The 24,978-nt window shown below is 37.1% G+C and overlaps 1 protein-coding gene across 1 annotated transcript in view; it reads left to right on the forward strand.

The window, feature by feature from the left end:
• Positions 1-24,978, forward strand: part of COL19A1 (collagen type XIX alpha 1 chain) — a 369,652-nt gene that overhangs the window by 34,608 nt on the left and 310,066 nt on the right. Inside the window, exons 4-6 of the mRNA XM_004381357.2 lie at positions 17,338-17,461; positions 18,834-19,109; positions 23,924-24,004. Of these exons, the coding sequence (XP_004381414.1) occupies positions 17,338-17,461; positions 18,834-19,109; positions 23,924-24,004 (481 nt within the window). The remainder of the gene's footprint in view (positions 1-17,337; positions 17,462-18,833; positions 19,110-23,923; positions 24,005-24,978) is intronic.

The raw sequence follows: 24,978 nt of genomic DNA on the forward strand, positions 1-24,978 counted from the left end.
GCGACCCTATGTACAACAGAACGAAACACTGCCTGGTTCTGCGCCATCCTCACAGTCACTGTTACGCAAAGTATGTGAGACGTAGTCTCGCCATCCTTGCTTCTAAGCAGCATTCTGGCTGTACTTCTTCCAAGACAGATTTGTTCGTTCTTTTGGCAGTACGTGGTATATTCGATATTCGTCGCCAACACCATAATTCAAAGGCGTCAGTTCTTCTTCCGTCTTCCTTATTCATTGTCCAGCTTTCTCATGCATATGAAGCGATTGAAAACACCATGGCTTGTGTCAGGTGTACCTTAGTCTTTAAGGTGACATCATTGCTTTTCAACACTTCAAATGTAGGTTATTATTAATTTATGTGGATGAATTTTCCATTGACAGCATTGAACTAGATGCAATGTCTTTAAAATGGGAGGGCAGAAAATACGCCACTGAGAATTTCTAGCCCAGTGTATATGTGAATGAGTTAGCAAGTAAAGATCAACAATATTTTTCTCAATGGGAGTATCACTGAATAAGTAATGGATAGGATTTCTTATAGGAAATTACACTCCATTCAAAAATATTCAAGCATGGATATCTTGGACATAGCAAGCTGTCATTATATCTCTTTGGTAGCAGACCAGTAATCTAATATGGTCTCTTTCATAATAGAAATTTTGGCAAGACCCAGAGAAATTATTCTGTGTCACATCAAGTGTTTGTGCTTGTGTGATATAAACAAGAATCATAGTTTATAAAAGTAGATATATATTTGAATATATTAGTTTTAAAATACAGGATTTTTTCTTTCTAAAATTACAGTCTTGGCACACAAAATCAGTTTTGGTCTTGAAAGAAGACTATGAATTTCTAAAAGGAAAATATAGTAATTATAAGGATTTTCATCTATTATGACTTTCGTTGGGCTAAGAAAAAATTAACTTTTCTTTAAACAAAACTAAATTTAATGTTTTATCATAAGAATGTAAATATTATATATTAATATTAATAATATTATTTTGGTTTATAATCTTTTGTCACAGAAGAAACTATTCATGAGGTATAAAGATATTTTTAATTTTTTAATTAGTCTAAATTATTAAAAAATAATTGTATTTAGTTCATTTGTGAAGTATTAAGGAATTACCTCAAAATTAAGTATATATTTGTTTTATTTGCTGGATCATTCTTTTGTTCAGCAAATAGTTATAGAGTGCCTACTGTTGCACTGCTCTCAGACTGTCAGGGGCACAAAGATTTAATGCTGTACCGTCCTTTAAAGAGCTTGCAATCTTGTAAAGAGACGTGACAGATGACTTCATATTTATAGTCTTAATTAGGAGAGAAGAAGGGTATTTTCATTATAATTTGCTTTATACAAGTTTTATACCACTATAAAACTTGGTGACTTAAATCAACAACAGTTTATTTTTTCTAATGTTTTTGGGGTCAGAAATTTGAAAGGGTTAAACTGTGTGGCTCTTCTGTTTCACAAAGCATTAACTGGGGTCACTCACTTGGCTACATCCAGCTTCCAGTTAGGCTGAGCTGAAAGATCCAAGAAGGTATTATTAATGATACCAGACAAAATGGCAAAGCAAGTACTTTAGAAAATCTGCTCCTCTATAAAATCAATGAGAACAGACAAAATTTATAAAAATGAGTATTTTCAGAACTCTGTAAATTAACCAAAAGTTTGTAACAATGTGAGGAGTGTTTATTCAGGAAAAATGCTTGAATGCTTTGTGGCATTTTAGCTTGCTGTGTTCCCATCCTTCTCCTCCCAGCACCACAGAGCCTTGAAAACTAACAGTCCCTTAATCAGAGTGAAAACTAGCAGCCTGTCACCTATTGGAGGGGGAAGAATGGGTTTGGAACTCACCAAAAACCTTATTCCCAGAGAAATGTCATTATTTGACCTACCTGGTTGTTCCTGGAAACCTCTACTCACAGGGCTTACTTTCATTTGACCTGATTCAGAACTTGCTCAGTAAGAAGAACCTTTTTCCTCAGGTATTTGTTAAAATAATCCATGGCAATTGTTTTATATCATAGCTGCCTGAGGCTACAGTTACAGTTGGGTCAAAAAAGAAGCTGATAAAAAAACTTAAAAGGAAAAGCTTTAGAAGTTGAAGTTCATAGGAGGCATTGAAAAGTTCCAGCATATTTGTGAGAACTTAGAAGCTTAAGCACATACACAGGGCTGTGTGCAGGGCCAGGAAAGGCCTGAAAATGCCCTAAGCTCTCACTTATGACAGACCTGGAAGATCTAAGCAAGCAGGAAGTAAAGGGTAAGGCAGACTTGTAAACTACCTGCTTGAGCATTGAAGGCGTTCTCCAGCATACATATAGAACCCCTCATCAGAGGCTGGGAGGCTGATAAGTGCAAAGAATTCAAGAAAATTTCTGTCCAGTTATCAGTTAACCACTAAGCTAATTGAGCAGAGACTACTGTGAGTAGACATGACAAAGAATACATACACATACATTTATGGTCAGTTGATTTCTGGTCGGTTGATTTTTGACAAGTGTGCCAAGACAATTCAGTGGGGAAAGAATAGTCTTTTCAAAAAAATGGTACTGGGACAACTGGATATATACATGCAAAACAATGAAGTTGGACCCATACCCCATATCATGTATAAAGATGAATGTAAAAGGGATCAAAGAGCTAAATGTAAGAACTAAAACTATAAACCTGGTTAGAAGAAAACATAAGCATAAATTTTCTTGACTTTGAATTAAGCAATGATTTCTTAGCTGTGACTCCAAAAGCTGAAGCAACAAAAGAAAAAAAAATTAGGTATGTTTGACTACATCAAAATTAAAAGCTTTTGTGTTTCAGGTGACACCATCAAGAAAGTGAGAAGACAACCCACAGGATGGGAGAAAATAGTTGCCAATTTTATGTCTGATAAGAGACTAGTATCCAGAATGTATAAAGGACTTTTACAGTTCAACAATAAAAAGACAACCCAATTTAAAAATGGACAAATTAATTGAATATACATTTCTCCATAGAAGATATATAAATGGCCAATAAGTACATGAAAAGATGCTCAACATCATTAATCATTAGAGAATGCCAGTCAAAACCAAAATGAGATATCAATTTACTCCCACTACTATGGCTTTAATATAGACCCACTCCTCACTTATCGTCATGGTTAGCTTCCAAAGACTAGGTCGTTATGTGAAAGTTGGCATTATGCAAATATGGAGGATGGCCACATCAGATCACAAAATGGAGAAATACTACATCATTACATAACTGCCAAATTACATCATTACATAACTGCCAGATTACATCATTACATAATTGCCAATTACATTATTACATAATGGCCAAACCACTGAGAATCATGGCCCAGCCAAGCTGACACTTAACCTTAACCATCAAAGCCAGTGTTACTCTTGCCTCAACCAGTGCATTCGTTACTGCCAGATGTATGTCACTAATGCACAAAATAGTCAAATAGTAGATTTTTTCACTATTGTCATAAATGTGAAATGTCAGATAACTAGATAGTCGATAAGTGAGGAGTAGGTGTAATTATATAGATGGACAATACAAGTGTGGTGAGAATGTGGAGAAATTGCAACCCTCATACATTGCTGGTGGGAATGTAAAATGGTGTAGCCACTTTGGAAAAGAGTTTGTCGGTTACTCAAAAAGTTAAACGTAAGTTACTATATGACCCAGCAATTCCACTCGTAAGTACATATTAAGATAACTGAAAACATATTTTCACACAAAAAAATTGGACATGAATGTTCAGAGCTGCATTATTCATAACAAAAAAGCAGAAACAACTCAAATGTCCATTAATTGATGATAAGGTAAACAAAAGTGATATATCCAGGCAATGAAACATTGATCGGTCATAAAAAGAATGAAGTATTGCTACTCGCTACAGCCTGGATGAACCTTGAAACCATATGTGAAGTGAAAGAAGCCAGACACAAAAGGCTACATATTGTATGATTATATTTATGTGAAATGTCCAGAAAAAGCAAATCCATAGAGACAGAAAGCAGATTAGTGGTTGTAAAGAGTTAGGGGAAGGAAGAAATGGGGAGTGACTGCTAATGGTTGTAGAGTTTCTTCTTTGGGTGATAAAAATGTTCTGGAATTAGATAGTAGTGATGGTTGTACAACTTTGTGAATATACTAAAACCACTGAACTGTACACTTTGAAAGCATGAATTTCATGGTATGTAAAATTTTAAGGAATCGTCTTAGTCATCTAGTGCTGTGTTAACAGAAATACTACAAGTGGATGGCTTTAACAAAGTGAGGTTTATTTCCTCACAGTAAAGTAGGCTAAAAGTCCGTATTGAGGGCGTCAGCTCCAGGGGTAGGCTTTCTCCCTCTGTAGGCTCTGGAGGAAGGTCCTTGTCATCAATCTTCCCCTGGACTAGGAGCTTCTTTGCACAGGAACTGTGGGTCCAAAGGATGCGCTCTGCTCCCAGCACTGCTTTCTTGGTGGTAGGAGATCCCCATGTCTCTCTGCTCACTTCTCTCTTTTATATCTCAAAAGAGATTGGCTTAAGACACTACCTAATCTTGTAGACCTCATCAGTATAACTGCTGCTAATCCATTTTATTACATCATAGTGATAGAATTTACATCACATAGGGAAATCACTTAAGATAATATAATGGTAGACAATCATGTAATACTGGAAATTGTGACCTAACCAAGTTGACACATATTTTTGGGGGACACAGTTCAATCCATGACAGGAATTATATGTCAATAATTTAAAAAAATAAGAAAAGAAAAGCAGACATTACTCCCATGTCTGGCATCTCAGTGCTCTCTCTCCACGTGGCAGACTTGGGCTTCCACCCAGCATCAGTGTAGCTGTGCTTCTTAAATGGCATCTGGCTTCCAGGTGGGAGAAAGCAGAAGCTGCCAGTCCTAATAATGTGTTGGCTTGAAAACTCTAAAATGTCACTTCTGACACATTCTGTTGGTCAAAGCAGATCACAGAGCCATTACAGAGTTAAGGGGAGAAGGAGAGTATACTCTACATCTTGAGGAGAGAGGTTACAAAGTCTCCTCACAAAAGTTATATGAGATGGGAGATATTGTTGAGGTTATCTTGGAAACAGTCTGTCATAAACAGGCAGCATCATCCTGTGTGCATTAGATCATTTTTAGCATATGTTTCTCTGAACTGTAAACCATGGCCACCCACCTGTAGTCTTGGTTCACTAGAATGAAAAGATAAATGAGGAGGTTCTCTCTGATAGGGGTAACGGGAAAAACTTAATTGAGTATGTGGTATTGCATGGAACATTAGAGGATTGATAGGATTTGACCTTGTGGATGGTTGTTGTTGTTAGGTGCTGTCAGGTCGATTTTGACTCATAGCAACACTATGTACAACTGAATGAAACACTGCCCTGCCCTGTGCCATCCTCACAATCTTTGCTGAGACTATTGTTGTGTTAATCCATCTCATTGAGGGTCTTGCTCTTTTTCACTGACACTCTACTTAGCCAAACATAATGTCCTTCTCCAGGGACTAGTCCCTCCTGATAGCATGTCCAAAGTATATGAGATGAAGTCTCACCATCCTTGCTTCCAAGGAGCCTTCTGGCTGTATTTCTTCCAAAGCACATCTGTTTGTTCTTCTGGCATTCCGTGGTATAGTCAGTATTTTTTGCCAACACCATAATTCAAAGGAATCAATTCTTCTTGGGTCTTTCTTATTCACTGTCCAGCTTTCACATGCTTATGAGGCGATTGAAAATACTATGGCTTGGGTCAGGTGCACCTTAGTCCCAGAAGTCACATCTTTTCTTTTTAATACTTTAAAGAAGTCTTTTGTAGCATATTTGCCCAGTGCAGTACATCATTTGATTTCTCGACTGCTGCTTCCATGGGATCCAAGTAAAATGAAATCCGTGACAGCTTCAATCTTTTCTCTGTTTATCATGATGTTGCTTGTTGGTCCAGTTGTGAGGATTTTTGTTTTCTTTATGCTGAGGTGTAATCCATATTGAAGGCTGTAATCTTTGATCTTCTTCAGTAAGTGCTTCAAGTCCTCTTCCCTTTCAGCAAGCAAGGTTGTGTCATCTGCATGTTACAGGTTGTTAATGAGCCTTCTTTCAATCCTAATGACACGTTCTTCTTCATATAGTCCAGCTTCTTGAATTATTTGCTCAGCATACAGATTGAATAAGTACGGTGAAAGATACAACCCTGATGCACACTTTTACTAGTTTTAACCATGTAGTATCCCCTTGTTCTGTTCAAACAACTGCCTCTTGGTCTGTTTGCAGGTTGTGGATGGGGTGGGGTGGAATTGAAGAGCAGTCCAGGGGAGGAAACAGTGTGAGTGAGGGCAAAGAGGCAGAGAAGTACACAGAGCATGGAAGAAAATAAAAATATTCTTTATGTTTCTGGTTTTGGTTCTTATTTGAGACTCAGTATTTGCAGAGGTGAAGATGGAAATAAAGTTGCCTAGGCCATTTGGGGCTTGAACCTTGAATACCTTGAATGTCTGGCCAAGGAGTTTGGGCAGTGGTAAGACCCTGGGGCAGAGGAGAGGTACCATCAGAGCTCTGCAGAGGGAAGTTTCGTTTGGCATCATCTTTGGAAGGATTAAAGGGGTAAAGAGTAGAGGCAAGGGATTAGAGGGAATAGGAATGCAGCTGTTTGGTGAGAGGTAAATGTAGCCAGAATTAAGGTGGTAGTAATAAAAGGGCCAAAGAGGCATGTTACGTGGAAGGAAGTAAAATTTGCAGAACTTGCTAACTGATCAGATGTGGAATCCAGAGTCAGTGAAATAGTCAACAATCATTCCTAGGTTTCCAGTCTGAGTGAGAAAGAGGTGTTACTAACAGATATTGGGACTGCAGGGAAGGAACAAACTTAGAAGGGAAAATGGTGAAGGTTCCCACTGAATGTACGTTTTAGAGGTGTTCATAGGACATCCTAGAGATGTGCTACTGGAATTATGACTCTTCTACTATACTGTGAACTCTACAGGGACAGAAACTGTGTCCTGTTCACAGTGTTTTGAAATGTATGTCTGAGGTTTGGTGCATATGTTAGGCCTGGAGATACAGACTTGGGCATCATCCATGGAGATACGACAACATTGAAGTGAAGAGATCAAGTAGGAAGAAGTGGGTTGAGGAAAGAGTCTTTGTAAGCACCTGCATTTTTGTGGAAATGGGGAAGCACAGCAGCAGTAGGAGACCCAGAAGAACAAGGTGCTATGCAAACCTAAGGGTAGATAGAGTTTGTACCCATCTATGATTCATGACTCTGAGGTGAGATCTTCCAAGCAACTCCACTCCCTCCCCTTTGTCTGGTGCTGTCCTTCCCGAAGACCTGTGTAGAATTCTCCAACATCTGCTATCCTGCTGTTACAGGATTTTAAAAGCAGTGCTATACCTAGCCCTAGGGTTTCCATTTACAACCTTTAGTTCCAATTTTGACCATACTCAGTATTTCCCTATTCTCTTTTAATTCATATGTTCATTATATTACCTGTGGATATTTTCCCTCTCCCAACTGATTATAAGAAACATTCAGACTAAGGACCCTAATTTTTCCATCTTTGTAAGCCTGACAGTGCTCTACAAATGATGGGTATTCAGCAAATGTTTGTGTAAATTCAAGGTTGCTAATCAGCCATCACTGGTTTTGTTTAGCTAGCGCAGTGTTGGTCTGAACAGTGTTTATAAAAAAAAAAAAAAAAAAAGACTTTCCAACATTTAAAATGCTAAACTTTTTATATAAAAATCTGGATTTTTGGCTTCTCTTGAAAATGAGATGATCTGGCAGCACTGGTCCAAATTCCCATATAGTAACAGTTGGCTGGAGCTAAATAGCTATAGATGGGTTGGGCTCTCAATTTCCCACACTCACCATATGTGTCCTCTATATGAGGACGAAGTGTCAGTTGTTGTTATTAACCCACTTGTGCTGTTTGTTTTTCTCTTAGAAGTTTTAAGAGGAATGTGAAATTTTCTTATATGTACATTTCTATCTAAAATGGAAAAACCAAAGCTAGACTGAAGGCCATGTGTTTTGTTTTTAATGTTGCTTGTATCTAAACTCACTTCATTTATTGATTCCTTAATTTCTTTAATAATATTTGAGTACATATTATATGCAGGCTTTTGTTCTAGATGCTGGGGGAAAATGGTGATAGACTGAGACCCTCAGGGAGCTTCCATTCCAGTTTCTGGGCCCCATAGCCATTGTGGTTGTGAGTCTTGATTTATATTAATGAAGAAAGAATATCAGCAGTGTTAAAACCTGCAGAATGATTGAGGGGCATGAGGACTGAAAAAAGTCCACCAAATGATCTGATAGGAAAGCAGGGTGATCACTGAAATAGTTTTGTAGCGAGGTAGGAAATGCTTTCAGAATGCAGGAGGATTAAAGAGTGAATGGATGGTATTTTAGTCATCTAGTGCTGCTATAACAGAAATACCACAAGTGGATGGCTTCAACAAACAGAAAAACGTTTATTCTTCACAGTCTAAGTAGGCTAGAAGTCCAAGTTCAGGGCGTCAGCTGTGTCAGCTCTGGAGGAAGGTCCTTGTCATCAGTCTTCCCCTGGAGTAGTTGCTTCTCCACACAGGAACCCTGGGTCCAAAGGATGTACTCTACTCCTGATGCTGCTTTCTTGGTAGTATGAGGTCCCCAACTCTCTGCTCACTTCTCTCTCCTTTTATCTCTCGTAAGAGAAAAGGTGATGCAGGCCACATCCCAGGGAAACTCCCTTTACACTGGATCAGGGATGTGATCTGAGTCAGGGTGTTACATCCCACCCTAATCCTCTTCAGCATAACCCAATCTTGCCTTATTAAGCACAGGCAGAGATTAGGATTTACAACACATAGGAAAATTACATCAATCACAAAATGGAGGACAGTTGCACAATACTGGGAATCGCAGCCTAACCAAGTTGACACATATTTTTGGGGTATATAACTCAATCCATAACAGATGGTAAAGACGTAGAGATACAGAGTATTCTAATAAGTTAAGTAAATAGATGGTAGGGTAGTACAATGGTGTAGCAAGGTTGGAGGAAGTTTTGTCTGTTTTATAGCAAGGGAAAATGTGTGTATATTTGTAAACCAACATAAAGGAGCCATTAGTGAGGGAGAGACTGAAATTTTAAAAGGAGTTTTAAACATGGAGGATTGGCTGGATGTGTTTATCTTTTCTCCCTTCCCAACTTTCTGAAGTGCAAAAAGTAACTGTAGAATGGGAGATTAAACAACAGAGAAAGAAAGATTATAATAAATTTTTAGAAGACAGAACTAACAGTTGGAGGACTGGTAACTGACTCAACAGATGGGAAGAAGTTAGTACCTATGTGTTGCAGAAGAGGAATACTGGTGAAAAGTGGGCCAGTTTACTTCAGCTGACCCCTGAAAGGCTCAGCACTAGGGCGAACCAGGCTCTGCAGATTTGGTACAGGGAAGCAGTGAACATGAGGCTGAAAAACAGGAAAATTGGTTGATAGTTTATGGTAAGAGTAGTTGGATCTCCAGGCTTACCTCTGCTTTCCTCATCCAGCCAGTCAGAAGATGGGATATTTATTTTCTGGAAAAGTTGAGCCAGGGACCCTCCAGACTGGGGGTAAATAGAATGGGAAGGGCAGGAGTGAGGCATGGTCCCAAAAACAGGGAAGTAAAGTAAAATTCTGTACTAAACTATGGCATTCTGCATGTCCGTCCTGATTTCAGAATGCCCACAGCCAAGTGTATACCCTTTACCAAGTGGAAAATGGAAGGATCCTTTTTTAGATAAACTGAATAGCCCCAAAGAAAGGATCTCCCTGTATTAACATTTGAGGGACCGTCAATAAAAATCACTACCAGACCATGCTATACAGTGAAGCTGCTTCATCACTGTGCCAATATACATAAAGTTTGCAATCAAAATTTTAGGGCTTTATTTTTAAATATTAATGGACTGCCAAAAATAAGCATAAATTTGCATAAAACTTCTAACATGGAAGAGAGAGGACAAACTATCAAGCAGGAAAAACTAACCAGGATGAAACGGATGTATTCTAGGATGCAAAGAAAATCTTGAAAAAGCCCACCTAATTGATAAAACCAAACATATTAAAAATACTGCATTCAGGATATTTTAAAAAAGAGAAGAGAGAAGATAGTAAAAAAAAGAAAAAATTGATGTTCAGTAGAAGGATTAGAAGATAAGTCAAGGAAATATCTCAGAGCACAAAATTATAAGGAGATTGAGAAACAGAAGAGAAATATATAAGAAAATTAGGAAGTTAATATAAGAGGTCAAACAATTATCTAAAAAAGGAGTTCCTGAAAGAGGGGATAGGAGAAAACATTATGAAGAAACGTATTTTTTTTAATTACCAAAAAAAAAAAAAAAAAAAAAACTTATGTATAGCCCATATTAAAAGACCTTCTATTGCTCAATAAATCCTGGGATAATAGCATTGTAAAATTCCAGAAATCTTGAGATAAAGATCCTAAAAACTTCAAGGTGGAGAGTGAGTAAAAATCATATACAAAGGAAGAAGAATCATAAAGGCACTGAATTTCTCAACAACAATGCTAGATTCAAAAGGACACTAGAAAACATTTTTATAGTTCTAAGTAAAAATCACATTCAACTTACAATTTTATAACAACCAGACTGTCAATTAATTGCAAAGAATGAATAAAAACATTTGCAAAGACTTTTACTACACCATTTCTTTGAAAGCAAATAAAAGATAAAGGGAAAAGAGAGAGAGAGATCCAGGGATAGGGATCCAACATTAGCAAATGGAGATGGGATATTCCCGAATAATAGCTTAATTTCAGGCCTAGAGAGCCACCAATCCAGCTCTGAGCTGGTGAATGGAGGAGTGTGGGAAGAAGCATATTTTCAGTGTGTTGAAGGAAGATTACTATTTTTTGAGAATTTTAATGAGCTAAATTATCAAAAGTGAACACAATGAGAATTTGTCACTCACAGACCCTTGTTGAAAGAACAGGATGTACTTTATCAAGAACAAAAATAAACTCAGAAGGAAGGAAGTGGTCACAAGAAACAACATTAAGCACTCAAATTTATAAGCTGGTAATGTAACTATACTTTGACTCCCAATTTTTTTTATTTGCTTTGAAAAAGTTCTAGAAAACATTATTAAGGTAATTGGTGTGGTATTGAACGGTGAGTATAGTGTGCTATAGTCCTTGTATTGTTTGGAGGTTAGAGATACCTTAGACATCTTGGAAATATTCACAGTGAAATATGTATGTTACAATTAGAGTTGTTGTTAGGTGCTGTTGAGTCAATTCCAACTCATAGCGACCCTATACACAACAGAACGAAACACTTCCCGGTCCTGGGCCATCCTCACAATCGTTGTTATGCTTGAGCCCATTGTTGCAGCTGCTGTGTCAATGCATCTCATTGAGGGTCTTCCTCTACAATTAGAGTAGCGACCATTAAAAATATAGGAATATGATCCATAGCCTCTAAACATGCAGAGGAGGTGATTAAAAAAACACACATGCACAAAATTTAATCACCATTGAAGGCAAAAATAAAGAAAAAAATTGAAACAAATTATGGTAAGCAGAAACTACAGAAATAAAGCAGAATTAAACAGAAATGCATCACTCATCACAAATGTAAATGGATTAAATTCATTCATTAAAATGTAGAAATAATAAGATTAGATTGAAAATTGAAAATCCAGCATTTTATGATTACCGAAGAAAGATTGAAAAATCAGTGAAAGAAAGGACTACTAAATGGTGCCAGTACACTTGAGTATTAATTTTGGGAAAGAAATGAAATTAGATCTCCATCTCATAAAATTTTACAAATTTGTAAGAAAATCAGAGAGAAATGCCAGCAACCCTGATGTACTATTTAAGGAGCCATCCTGTATCAGGATTTCTTGTTATATGAAATGTTAAATTTCCTAGTTGTTTCAGGTATTTGAGTCAGGGGTTTCTGTTACATGCAACTAAATAGCCTGAATTTCTTACACACTAATTGAAGAAGAGTGGTTCTGTCTAGAGGAGAGAAGGGAGGTAAAGGGATCAGGAAGAGGAGGTGTACTAAAAGGGTTAAAACTTCATCTTTAACCTTTTAGTTCTTAAAAATAAATAGATCTGAAGTAAATATGACACAGTATCAATGTTTATTAAATATAGATTATAGTATGTGTATAGGAGTCACTGGACCAAAAAGAATTGGTTGACGTTCAGCCATTTCAGGAGGTAGCATGTGATCAAGAACCAATGGTACTAAAGGAAGAAGTCTAAGCTACACTGAAGGCCTTGGCAAAAAACAAGGCTCCAGGAATTGACAGAATACCAATTGAGATGGTTCAACAAATCGATGCAGCACTGGAAGTGCTCGCTCGTCTATGCCAAGAAATTTGGAAGACAGTTACCTGGCCACCTGACTGGAAGAGATCCACATTTGTGCCCATTCCAAAGAAAGGTGATCCAACAGAATGTGGAAATTATCGAACAATACCATTAATATCACAGGAAAATAAAGCTTTGCAGAAGATCATTCAAAAGCAGTTGCAGCAATACATTCACAGAGAACTGCCAGAAATTCAAGCTGGATTCAGAAGAAGACATGGAACTAGGGATATCATTACTGATGAAACAAGGAAGAGCCATATGTTATTGTTACCAGTGTCGGAGGGAACTGCTGTGTGGGTTGAGAGTTTCTTTTCTCAAAGGTAGTTTTGGTGCAACTAACTAGTTCAAAATTTCCAATTTGAAGTTCTCTTTTGGTGTCACCATTCACCCTTATATGTGGCTATCTTTCAGGTTCATAGCTGGTCCCAGTGCGAGGTGGCAAAGAGAAATGGCAAGCATCAAATTTTTTTAAGTGTACATTAGTTAAATCAGTACAATAGTTGTTAGTAAAATTTAGTTTAATACTGATGACTTTCCTGAGAAAATGTCATTTTAGAAACTTTTTATTTTTTAAATTGTTTTATTGTGGTTAAAAAATATATGTAAAACAAAACATCTGCCCATACAACATTTTTTTACATGGACAATTTAGGGACATTGATTACATTCATCATGTTGTGCAACCATTACCACTGTTCATTTCTAAATTATTCCTCTGTCATTGACAGAAACTCAGTGCCCCCTAAGCAACGATTCCCACTTCCTTCCTTCCTCCCACCTCTGGTAACTGCTAATAAACTTTGGTCTCTATACATTTGCCTGTCCTCGATATTTTGTATAAGAGGGAACATACAATATGTGTCCTTTTGTGACTGATATTTCACTCAGCATAATGTTTTCAAGGTTCTTCCTTATAGCATGTAACAGGACTTCATTCTTTCTCCTATTTTAGTGGAATTAATAATAAATGATTTTCTGATCACTTCCTCACTTAAAAGGGGATATAATAGTTTAGATGCAAAAAAATCAATTTCCTCTCATATATCTTCAAGGTAGAAGACAAAACTAAGAGTCTCTGTAAGTGCACGCACACACACACACACACACACGCACGCACGCACACACACACAGACACACAGCCATGCACCGCACAACATCCGTTCTGGCAACCTCGGACCACATATATGTCCGTGGTCCCATGAGGTTATACAGCACCAGGAGGAGTAAGAGCCTGCAGCTCTGCTCCACAGAAGAGCGAGGGAAGGAGACGTGCGGACGTTATGTGATTTGGCCGTTGTGCAGACATCATGTGTACGTGCTCGCCTCCTTCCGGTACCCTTCCCCCTCGGCATGCCACTCGCTCGGGTGCAGGCCCGGCTGCCCCGGCCCTTGTTCTCCTCCTTCCTCCTTCCTCCTTCCTCGAGAGCCTTTCTTCCTCCCTAGTTTCTGCAGGGGGTGGGGCCACAAGCTCCTCCTCTCCCTGGCACTGTATGACCTTATGGGACCACAGATGTGCATGCGGTCAGTGGTTGCCCAAACAGACGTTATGCAGCGCATGACGTGGTATTCCCACAACGTCCAAATCACATAATGCCCTATTTCCCAGAATGTATGGCGGACGTTAAATGACACATGACTGTATATATGTATGTATGTTGTCGTTAGGTGCTGTAGAGTCAGTTCTGACTCCTAGCGATCCTATATACAACAGAGTGCCTGGTTCTGTGCCATCCTCAAAATTGTGTGTGTGCGTATGTGTGTGTAGTTGGTGTTGTCAAGTTGATTCCCACTCGTGATGACTCCATGTGTGCAGAGTAGAACTGTGCTCTATAGGATTTTTAAGGCTGTGACCTTTCGTAAGCAGATCACTAGGCCTGTCTTCTGAGGCGCCTCTGGGTGTGTTCAAACTGTCAACCCTTTGGCTCGTAGTAGAGCGCTTCACTGTTTGCACCACCCAGAGACGTACACACACACACACACACACACACGCACAAGTATATATATATTTTTCCTTATTTACTTGCTTTGTTATATTCTATTTAGCCAAGTAAGTAAATAAGAACTTTAGGCAAGCACAGTTTTTTAGTATTTTTTTCCTGATTTCCCTACTGCTTGTGACCTTATCTCTAACCTAAGAAGGAAAAATAAAATTTCAGAATTTCACATGACATTTGGTTGTCAGTTTCAGTAAAGTTGAGTGTAAAATTTCAAGTTGGTTGTTACCATCAATGTGTGGTATTTTATTTATATGTAACAGTACCTGGCTATGTTTGTCCTTTGGAAGATTCTTACCTCATGATTTTATAAATGAGAAGCAAGATTCCTGTCTTGCAGAGTTTTCACATACCGTGCTGATAAAGTTAAAAGTCAGCTTGGAGGAACATATTTCTCCTCACTTTCCAGTGAAAGTTTAAATTCAAGATATGTTCATTGTGAATTTTTTGTTCTGAGTTTCTTTATGGGTCCAGCATAACAGGTATTCTGAAAAAAAAATTGAAGCAGAAGGACATTCGGAATCTTTTGTCTCTCTCTGCTTTCTAGGAAAAATGTAATTGATTTTCTTTTCTGCAGGAATGAAAATTAGAGCTAAAAGCTCCTTGCTATATTTAGTACCAGTCTTAAGTTGATATTAGGAAATCAGTGTTAGGAACTCATTCACAAGAATTGAATATGATACAACTTCTTCTCTGGAAAAAATACATTTACTTGTTACTAGTGTTCTTTGAAATTCTCTGTACTTTACCAAAAAAACCCAAAGGATACTGTTTATTTGCTTTATAAATCTCTACTTGTTTGCTAGACTGCAGTGACTTCTCAGATTCTCCCCTGTTGGAGCACCTTGTTGAGTAAGGGAATATTACAACATACTACTATAGCCTACTCATTCGCTTTCACACATCCCAAACTTTAATAATGCAATACCAGAAGATAAAAAAGAAAGAAGAGAGAGACTAAGAGTAAAAATGTCATTGGTAGTTTAGGCACATCTGTTTCCATTTTCCCATAAGATAGATTAGTATAAAAATAAATAACACACCAGAAGATAAACTAGATAACTGAGAGCTCCTAAAAATTAAACAATTATGCTCATTAAAAGAGTTCATCAACAATTAAAAAGAACCTACAGACTGGGAAAAAAATTTTGGCTACAACATATCCGACAAGGATCCAATCTCTAAAATCTGTAGACTACTTCAACACCTCAATAACAAAAAGACAAATAATCCAATTAAAAAATGGGTAAAGAATATGAACAGGTACTTCACCAAAGAAGATGTTCAGGCAGCTGAGAGACACATGAGGAAATGCTCTTGATCATTAGCCAATAGAGAAATGCAAATCAAAACTATGATGAGATACCATCTCACCCTGACATTTACTGGCACTAATTTAAAAAAAAAAAACAAAAAACAAATGTTGGAGAGGTTGCAGGGAGATCGGAACTCTTATGCACTGCTTGTGGGAATGTAAAATGGTACAAACACTATGGAAAATGATATGGTGCCTCCTTAACAAGCTAGAAATAGAAATACCATACGATCCAGCAACCCACTCCTAGGAATATATCCTAGAGAAATAAGAGCCGTCACACGAATAGACACATGCACACTCATGGTCTTTGCAGCATTATTCACAATAGCAAAAACCTAAGTGCCCATCAACAGATGAATGGGTAAACAAATTATGGTACATATAGAACAATGGAATATTATACAATGATAAAAAAACGATGACTCTGCGAAACATCTTGTAACATGCATGCATCTGGAGGGCGTTATGCTGAGTGAAATAAGTCAATCACAAAAGGACAAATATTGTATGAGATCACTGTTATAAAAACCCAAGAAAAGGTTTTTACAGAGAAAAAAAGCAATCTTTGATGGTTACAAGGGAGGGGAGGGCTGAGGAGGGGAGATCACTAACTAGATAGTAGACAAGTGGGTAGACAACGCACAGTATAGGGTTAGGTCAGCACAACTTGACCAAGGCAAAATCACAGAAGCTTCCTAAACTCATCCAAACACCTTGAGGGACAAAGTTATTGGGGCTGAGGGCTGGGTACCATAGGTCAGTTGGCATAACATAGTTCATAAAAAAATGTTCTGCATCCTACTTTCATGAGTAGCATCTGGGGTTTTAAAAGCTTGCAAGTGCCCATCTAAGATACATCTATTGGTCCCATCCCATACAGAGCAAAGGAGAATGAAGAAAACCAAAGACACAAGGAAATTATTTGTCCAAAGGACTAATGGACCACATGAACCACAGCCTCAGCCAGCCTGAGACCAGAAGAACTTGATGGTGCCCAGATACCATCACTGATGGCTCTGACAGGGATCACAATAGAGGGTCCTGGACAGAGAGGGGGAAAAATGTAGAACAAAATTCAAATTCACACGCACACAAAAGACTAGACTTAGTGGTCTGACAGAGACTGGAGAACACCAAGACTGTGGCCCCCAGACACCCTGCTATCTCAGAACTGAAGCCACTCCCAAAGTCCACCTTTCAGTCAAAGATTAGACAGGCCTATAAAACAAACAATAACACACATAAGGAACATGCTTCTTAATTCAATAAAATATACAAGACCAAATGGGTAACACTAGCCTGAAAGCAAAGATGAGAAAGCAGGAAGGGACAGGAAGACTGGACAAAAAGACACAGGGAACCTGGGATGTAAAGGGAAAGGAGGAGAATGCTGACACAACGGGGGATTGCAACCAATGTCACAAAATAATATGTGTATAAATTTTTGAATGAGAAACTAGTTGGCGCTATAAAGTTTCACCTAAAACACTATAAAATTAAAAAAGGAAAAAATACGTAATGAATTATCGATTGAGGAAAAAAATGACTGAGATACTGTGTTACATAGAACTTCATATCTAGATTTTCTTTGCTTGCTATTTTCGGTTTTCCCACAATAGCTCTTTGTTTTCCTCCCACAGTAAGATATTTCCCAAAGGCCTTCCTGAGGAATACTCTGTAGCAGCCATGTTTCGTGTACGAAGAACCACCAAAAAGGAACGGTGGTTTCTATGGCAGGTTTTAAACCAGCAGAATATGCCACAGGTAAGGAGCCATGAGAGTTTTGCTTGTTCATTTTCTCTAGTGTGAAGCTGGGTGACTCTTTGAGCCATGTGTACAAATTTGGGAATAAATCTAGTATCAGAATATTCTGTCTTTTAGAGGAATCATCAACAGGGAAATGCAAGTATTCTCATAGTTAAGATGATCTTAATGAGATCTGTAGCATGAGTCTGATGAGTGAGACAGGATTTTTTTTTCCGTTTCTGGATTCATGAATTATCTCAAGACCCTCCTTGATTTGAACTGCCCTTCCTTCGCAAATTATTGACTAATTCTACCTCACTGGCACAGTGGTTAAGGGCTCCGTGCCTAACCAAAAGGTCGGCAGTTCAGATCTACTAAGTGCTCCTTGGAAGCCCTATGGGGAGTTCTACTCTGTCCTATAGGGTCACTATGAGTTGGAATCGACTCAATGGCAATGAGTATAATAACCTTTTTGCCTCCTGCCATCTCTAATATTGTATATTATTTTTTAAAGCTGTTCATTGTTTTGTTGGACAATCTTTGGTGAATTAAGAGGTGAGATTTAAATATTCTGTCAGTAAATATTTATTGAACACATGTTATATGTTAGGCTCTGTGAGTAGTGATAAGGATAAGAAATTTCAGAAACATAACCCCTATTCTCAGAGAGCATAATACCTAAGATGGCATCTAGGAGAAGAGCATAATACAGCATAATTATAACACAGTGTGTCATAGGTGCAATAGTAGAGGTAAACTCAGAGTGGGGTGAGAACTATGGAACATAGAAAGGATAGCTCAACAAAACTAGAGGCAGGAATCTAGAAGGTTTGTAGAAGGGATGATATATGTGCTGAAAGGAGGGGATGTGGACACTCTGGGGAGGGAGGATTAACCTCAAAATTGCTCGTTGGTATCATGTTTGTGTTCACTTCTGTATATATCAATTAAAAGGTTTTCATTTTTACTGGTATTTTAATCTGTTAATACAGTCACAATTTTATGATAGGAAGATGAATTGAAATGAAGGAACATCTCCTCTAAGAAATACATTTTCTCTTCACTGTGAGAATGATCAAAGGTTAAAGAGGTTGATCATAGTTTCCATGCTAATTGAAATGATCATATTCTTACTCTTCTTAAATTAGTAACCTTTAATTATTATACTGAATACATATATTATCTCAGGTGTTCCCATATCTAAATAATTTTTGTAGCGGGGTGTTTCCTGTTCCTTTTATATCAACAAATCTGGAGAAAATAGGAGTCATCTAAAACATTATAGTAAGTGCATCAGTTGTACTAACATGCAACTTGAGCTTTATGTGTGTGTTTTAATAATTTTGAACATTGCTTTTCAAACATTTAAAGATAATTTGTATTTATTCAGGTTTCTATAGTAGTTGATGGTGGAAAGAAGGTGGTGGAATTTATGTTCCGTGCTGCTGAGGGCAATGTGTTGAACTACATCTTTAAAAATCGAGAACTTCGTCCTTTGTTTGATCGTCAGTGGCATAAACTTGGCATTGGTATACAGTCCCGGGTCATTTCGCTCTATATGGATTGCAGTTTAATTGAGAGACGGCAGACTGATGAAAAGGATGCTGTTGACTTCCACGGAAGGACTGTAATTGCTGCACGAGCTTCGGACGGCAAGCCTGTGGATGTAAGTTTTGATGTCAGTTGTGAAAGAGAATTAATAACATTTCTAAATTAGAACAAAACGTCTTATTAGAGAGTCTTTCCTTTAATTAACATATAATATGTTCCTTCCTAGTCACTGTTTAAATTAATTTGCCATCAGAAGTGTGACGGCATTTTCATGTGTTATTATCTACTATCTACTTTTACCCATTTTCTTTAGCTTCTGGATTCAAAAGAACTAGGTCGTGCCTTAAAAAAAAAATAAGATTATTAAAATTAAATTTTAGTAAGAATTGAATATGATACAAAAACGTAAGTTTGGTCTAAGCTCATACGTTTTGAATAGAAAGGACTGGAAGAAGATGAACTTTAAATTAAATGATTCCAGATTATCTAATGTGTTCATTCAAGAACAATAGGCTATTTATTCATCCTCAGAACAGCAATTGCTTTGCATTGCAGACTACTTTTTTTATAAGATTATAGTGGTATCTCAGGGTTCTATTGGACTGAAACACAGCCACTAAATGTATCCATAGGTCATCTGGATGAGAGAAATTGCCTAGTACAACCCTTTCAGATGAAAAGGTCCTTTAAAAATTGCCTTTGATACACTAAATCCATTGCCATTGAGTTGACTCCAACTCATAACGACCCTATAGGACAGAGTAGAACTGCCCCATAGGGTTTCCAGTGAGTGCCTGGTGAATTCAAACTGCCAACCTTTTGGTTAGCAGCCGTAGCTGTTAACCACTATGCCACCAGGGTTTCCTGATACAAAGATAATATATATTTATTGACCTCCCTAGAGAAGAAGGTCTATAATCTTTAACAAGTGAGATATATATATAAATTTGATGATTACAATTTTTTTCTTGCAGAGAGAATGGTGGGAAAACCCATAAAAATAATTTTAATACAGATCGCCTGAAGGAAATGCAAATGATGTTAACACAAAGCACTTAACAGTTCAATTTTATTTCCAGAGTACAATTCTGTGCAAATATGTATTTTTCCAGCTTATTAATTTCTTAGGATTCCTGTAGGAGGAAATTATATATGTAATACATAATGTATGTGCGTGTGTGTATGTGTATATAATATGTATTTACTCAATTAATATTATTTTAAATTGTTTCCTCTTAGAGGTAGCAAGCACATCAGTGAGAATGTCAGAACTAGAGCTCAATGATGATCAGTAAAACAGTCCAGAGCAGAAGTAGCTAACCCTGTGGCCAAGACATCATGGCATCATGGAAAGCCAGTTGGCTTGGGTGTCAGGCTAATGTTGTTAGGTGCCACGGAGTCGGTTCCAACTCAATAGAATGAAACACTGCTGAGTCCTGCACTGTCTCCACAATCATTGCTGTGTTTGAGCCCACTGTTGCAGCCACTGTCAATCCATCTCGTTGAGGGTCTTCCTCTTTTTCACTGACCCTCTACTTTACCAAGCATGATGTCCTTCTCCAGGGACTGGTCCCTCCTGACAACATGTCCAAAGTATGTGAGACGAAGTCTCGCCATCCTCGCTTCTAAGAAGCATTCTGGCTCTACTTCTTGCAAGACAGATTTGTTCATTCTTCTGGCAGTCCATGGTATATTCACTGTTCTTCACCAACACCATAATTCGAAGGCATCAATTCTTTGGTCTTCCTTATTCATTGTCCAGCTTTTGCATGCATATTAGACGATTGAAAATACCATGGCTTGGGTCAGGTGCACCTTAGTCCTCACATTGACATCTTTGCTTTTAACAGATGTTTTTTTTTTTTTTATCCTGATTCATCTGCATAATTGTTATGATCTTGGCAAAGAATTAATTTATCTGAGCCTCAGTTTCTTCAATTGTAAAATAGAGCTGGTAAAGTTACTAGTGGTAATTGTATAAAGTATGTGCTGTAGAGTCTAATACATGGTCAGTTCTCTGTAAACTCATTTATCTGTTTGGACCAGACATTGCATTTAAGTGTGACAAGATGAGGGTGAAAAAAATGCTGTTCCTGCTCTTAAACATCTCAAAATCTAGTGGAAGTATTAAAGTCTATGTCAGTACATGGTAGCTGCTAATTGATAATAGCATTATCAGTTACAATGACAACACCAATACTAGACCGACCAGATGGAGTAGAGAAGTGGTTTCAGAAAGTTCCCTCAGAAGGCAAAAAGAGGAAGTGGGGACCAGCAGGTAGAACATCAGAGGGTATGACTTTCAGCAGTAGGTGGAGTGTAGGCAGATAGGAAGTCAGTTTCAGGGAATTCTAGCAATAGCAGTGGAGACCTTACCACAAGTACAGGAGTTGGGACTGGAATGTGTTCCTTATAAGAGCTGTGAGAGCAAGGTGGGCCCTGGCTCCAGAACTGGAAGAACCAAAGACCACACTGAGATAAATTCATAAGTGGGTCAGGAGCAGTAGGAGAGGAACCAGTTATTGTAAGAGCAGTATCCTGGCTTAGAGTTCAACCTCTGAATGTCAAATGTTCTGTGATCTGTGTCTCACTAACTTCCCACCCAAGGCAAGAATGTATTGCAGAACCTGAAGCTGAAGAATGTCAAGTGTGTTGTTATGAAGAGGACATAATGTAAAAATTATAGTATTGCAGTGATTTCTTGGTTCATTTGAGGATAAAATTAAAGGAATACCAAAATGATGCAGTGTTTTTAGGAGACAGTAACTGTTTATGTTAAATATACAAAAAAAAGTATATATGTTATATTTTGAAGATCTTTGGTCCTAGTAAAACTTTACCCACTGCTATCGAGTTGATTCCAACTCATAGCAACCCCATAGGGTTTCCAAGGCTGTAAATCTCTACGGAAGCAGACTGCCACATCTTTCTCCACAGAGCCGCTGGTGGTTTCGAACTGCCAGCCTTTCGGTTAGCAGTAAATTATCATCATCTCCCATACAAGCTCTCTGATTCATAAGATCTGTTGTAGTGTGAAAATGTTCTATTTATTCAAAAAGTATGTTATTGAAAAAAACAGCATTCTATTGATTAGGTTTTATTTTACATATACTATTTGTGTGCTTTTGTGAGAAAGAGATAGGTGACAAAACTGATATAAATGGATTTTTTTTTTTTTTTAACAGACAAATCTCCAGTGTGGCAAGAGTTAGTGCAGTCTTAGCCTTAAACATTCTCCTTCTAAAGTACTGTGTCAGTGAAGGATTCTAAAGTAACTAATAAATAAAGAAAGCACAATTAAACTATGCTAATTAGAGTTTCAATGTAATGGGCACTTGATTGGTTTCCAGTCCTTCGAAAGTTGATAATCTACTTTAGTTAAGTAAAATAATTCATATGAAGGGCCTAGCATACTGGATGGTACATAATAGGATTTCAATATTTATTGGCTATTTTAATAATGATGATGATAAATGAAATTTTTTAGTTGAGAAGAGTATTAATTAATTGGAGTCCCCATCCTTCATTCTGCATAATTGGTACGTTATTACCCAGTATTTCATTAGACGATATAAGACAGTGTATTTAAACTTTACAAATAAAAATTAACTGTTAATGACCTTGCAGAAAGTTAAAGAAAAGAAATCATTAAATTTCATTTAGTCTCAGAGTTTTATATAGGGTGCAAATCTTAGGCTGCTCAGGAATTCACAAAATTTTTGGAGTTCTCAATGCTTTCTATGAGGTGAATTGATTTTGTTCATCTCTGCATAGAGTAGACATTACAGACTTTTTTCTTCCCTTTTTTTTTTTTTGTTGTTGGGGTAGAGATTCAGAACTAATCACAGATGTCTTCTTTCTATTATCATAGGATTAGTTATTGTAATACATGTTACAATTAGGTCTTTCCGTAGAAAGTACTTATGGTCTTAAAGTAATGCATAATCTATTTCTGTTACATTGGGAAGCAAAGAAAGAGGTGGAGGAAGAGCAGGGAGAAGAAGGGGTAAGGAAGAGGTTGTTCCTGATGTATATTATATGTCATATCCATAATACTATCAATTGTTAATTAATTAAATTATTAAATTCAAACCACAAACTAATTTCACAGTCTCAGTCAATAACCACTCTTATATAAAGCATTATTTAATATAACATTTCAGTGCTTAGGGAATGCAAACACCATATTTAAGCATCTGTCATGTTGATATTTTATCAATAGTACATACTGTTTATTTACCTTTAGATGGTTGTTTGATCTTATATTTAAAGAAATGATTATATGTCCCTCGAAGTACTTTTAATTTCATGTCCAAATGCCAAAAAATGGAATGTGCTGAACAAATAGCAGGAATCAATTATTTTTGTAAAAGATTGTGAATCTTGTTCCAGATTATGCCAATATAATAGAAAATCCATAGGTCTTAAACAAAATACATGAAACATAGATACAAATTAAATACTTTTTTTTTTTCTTATTGGGAAGTGTACATCTGCTTCAATGCCTCAAATAGGAAAACTGGAACTACAGCTTATACTTTTGACATTGCTTTTCCTCCAAATTTTTTACTTTGAAATATTTCTTATTTTGTGGGCACACTTTCTTGCAATGCATGACAGAAACTCTCTTCAATTAAATGTTACTCTTTCATTGGTTTGAAATAATCAGAGTTTCCAATTGGTTTCATTACTTGATTTCCTTTATCTTTAGGTCTGTCTTCATAATTGAATCTATGTCTGTTTCTCAAAAGATCCATAAAATCATGAATCCAAAATTAAATAAAAACATTAATAGTATGTACCAGTAATTTATTTAGCTTCCTTTTTCTTTTAAATTAAATCGTCATAGTTCATAAGTGCCTAAATGTGATTCTTAAAAAAACAAAACACAAAAACTAACAATGTGTCTTATTATTAATTTTTTAATAGATTGAACTTCACCAACTTAAAATCTACTGTAACTCAAATTTTGTAGCTCAAGAAGCATGTTGTGAAATATCAGATACTAAGGTAAGTTTTTTTGGTATATGAAAAATGTAGCATACCAATTATCTTTTAATTGCATAGATTGTATAGTACAAATATAGAGCAGCACTGAGTATCTTCTGTTAAAGGAGACGAGTAATTTTATCCCAAGTAAGAGAATGTTCTTAGGGCTCTCCCATAGATTTTCCAGAATTTTAATGCCAGCGTTTCCTCCTGAACTTTAGGGATGATGTGTCCTCGCTTGGAACTCAACATAACTAAAAGGAAATTTATGCCTTTCTCCCTAAACTATATTTTTGACAGTAGCATCATCATTTTCCAGTCACAGAGGCTTTAAATCTTTGATCATACCTCATTCTCATTCATTTCTGTCTTCTAGCTTGTCAACCATCCTGGCTTGTTGACTTTTGTGATAGATTTTTCATCTACATCTTCCTTTCCCTTTTCACTGCTGTGGTCTGCCTTTACCTCATGCCTGAATTGTTGCTTTATCCTGTTAACTGCCTGTCATATTCCCAGTCCTTTCTTCCCCCAGCATAACCAGAGTAAGTCCCTGAAACACTACTCTGTGTATATGTTTACTTTTTCCAGCCATCATTTATTATTCAAAAACACAGATCTTCCAGACACTGCTAAGGAACAAAGCTAACAAACCCAAGTAAGGTACATTCCCTGCCCTCTATTCATCTAGTTCTCAAAGCTTTTGGTGACTTTGGGAACAAAATATAATTGTTAATTGGTTTTTTTTTTTTTTTTTAATTTATTTAACCACATTTTAGACTCTTTGAGAGGAGGGACTGTCTTTTATACATTCTCTTTTTCAGTCCTAGTGCTTTTGTGTAGTAGGTAGCCAAAACTTTGTTTCTTGATTTGTTGATTTACCAACTGCTAAAGAAGATAGGTGGGACAGAAGGGTAGTTGAAAGGGACAAATTCTAAAAATATTACAGAAAGTAAAGTAAAAAATAAAAGGCAAAAAATACTTTTTCTTTGTATCTT

Source organism: Trichechus manatus, unplaced genomic scaffold (assembly GCF_000243295.1).
Source record: "Trichechus manatus latirostris isolate Lorelei unplaced genomic scaffold, TriManLat1.0 scaffold00083, whole genome shotgun sequence".
In the NCBI taxonomy this organism is placed as follows: Eukaryota; Metazoa; Chordata; class Mammalia; order Sirenia; family Trichechidae; genus Trichechus; species Trichechus manatus.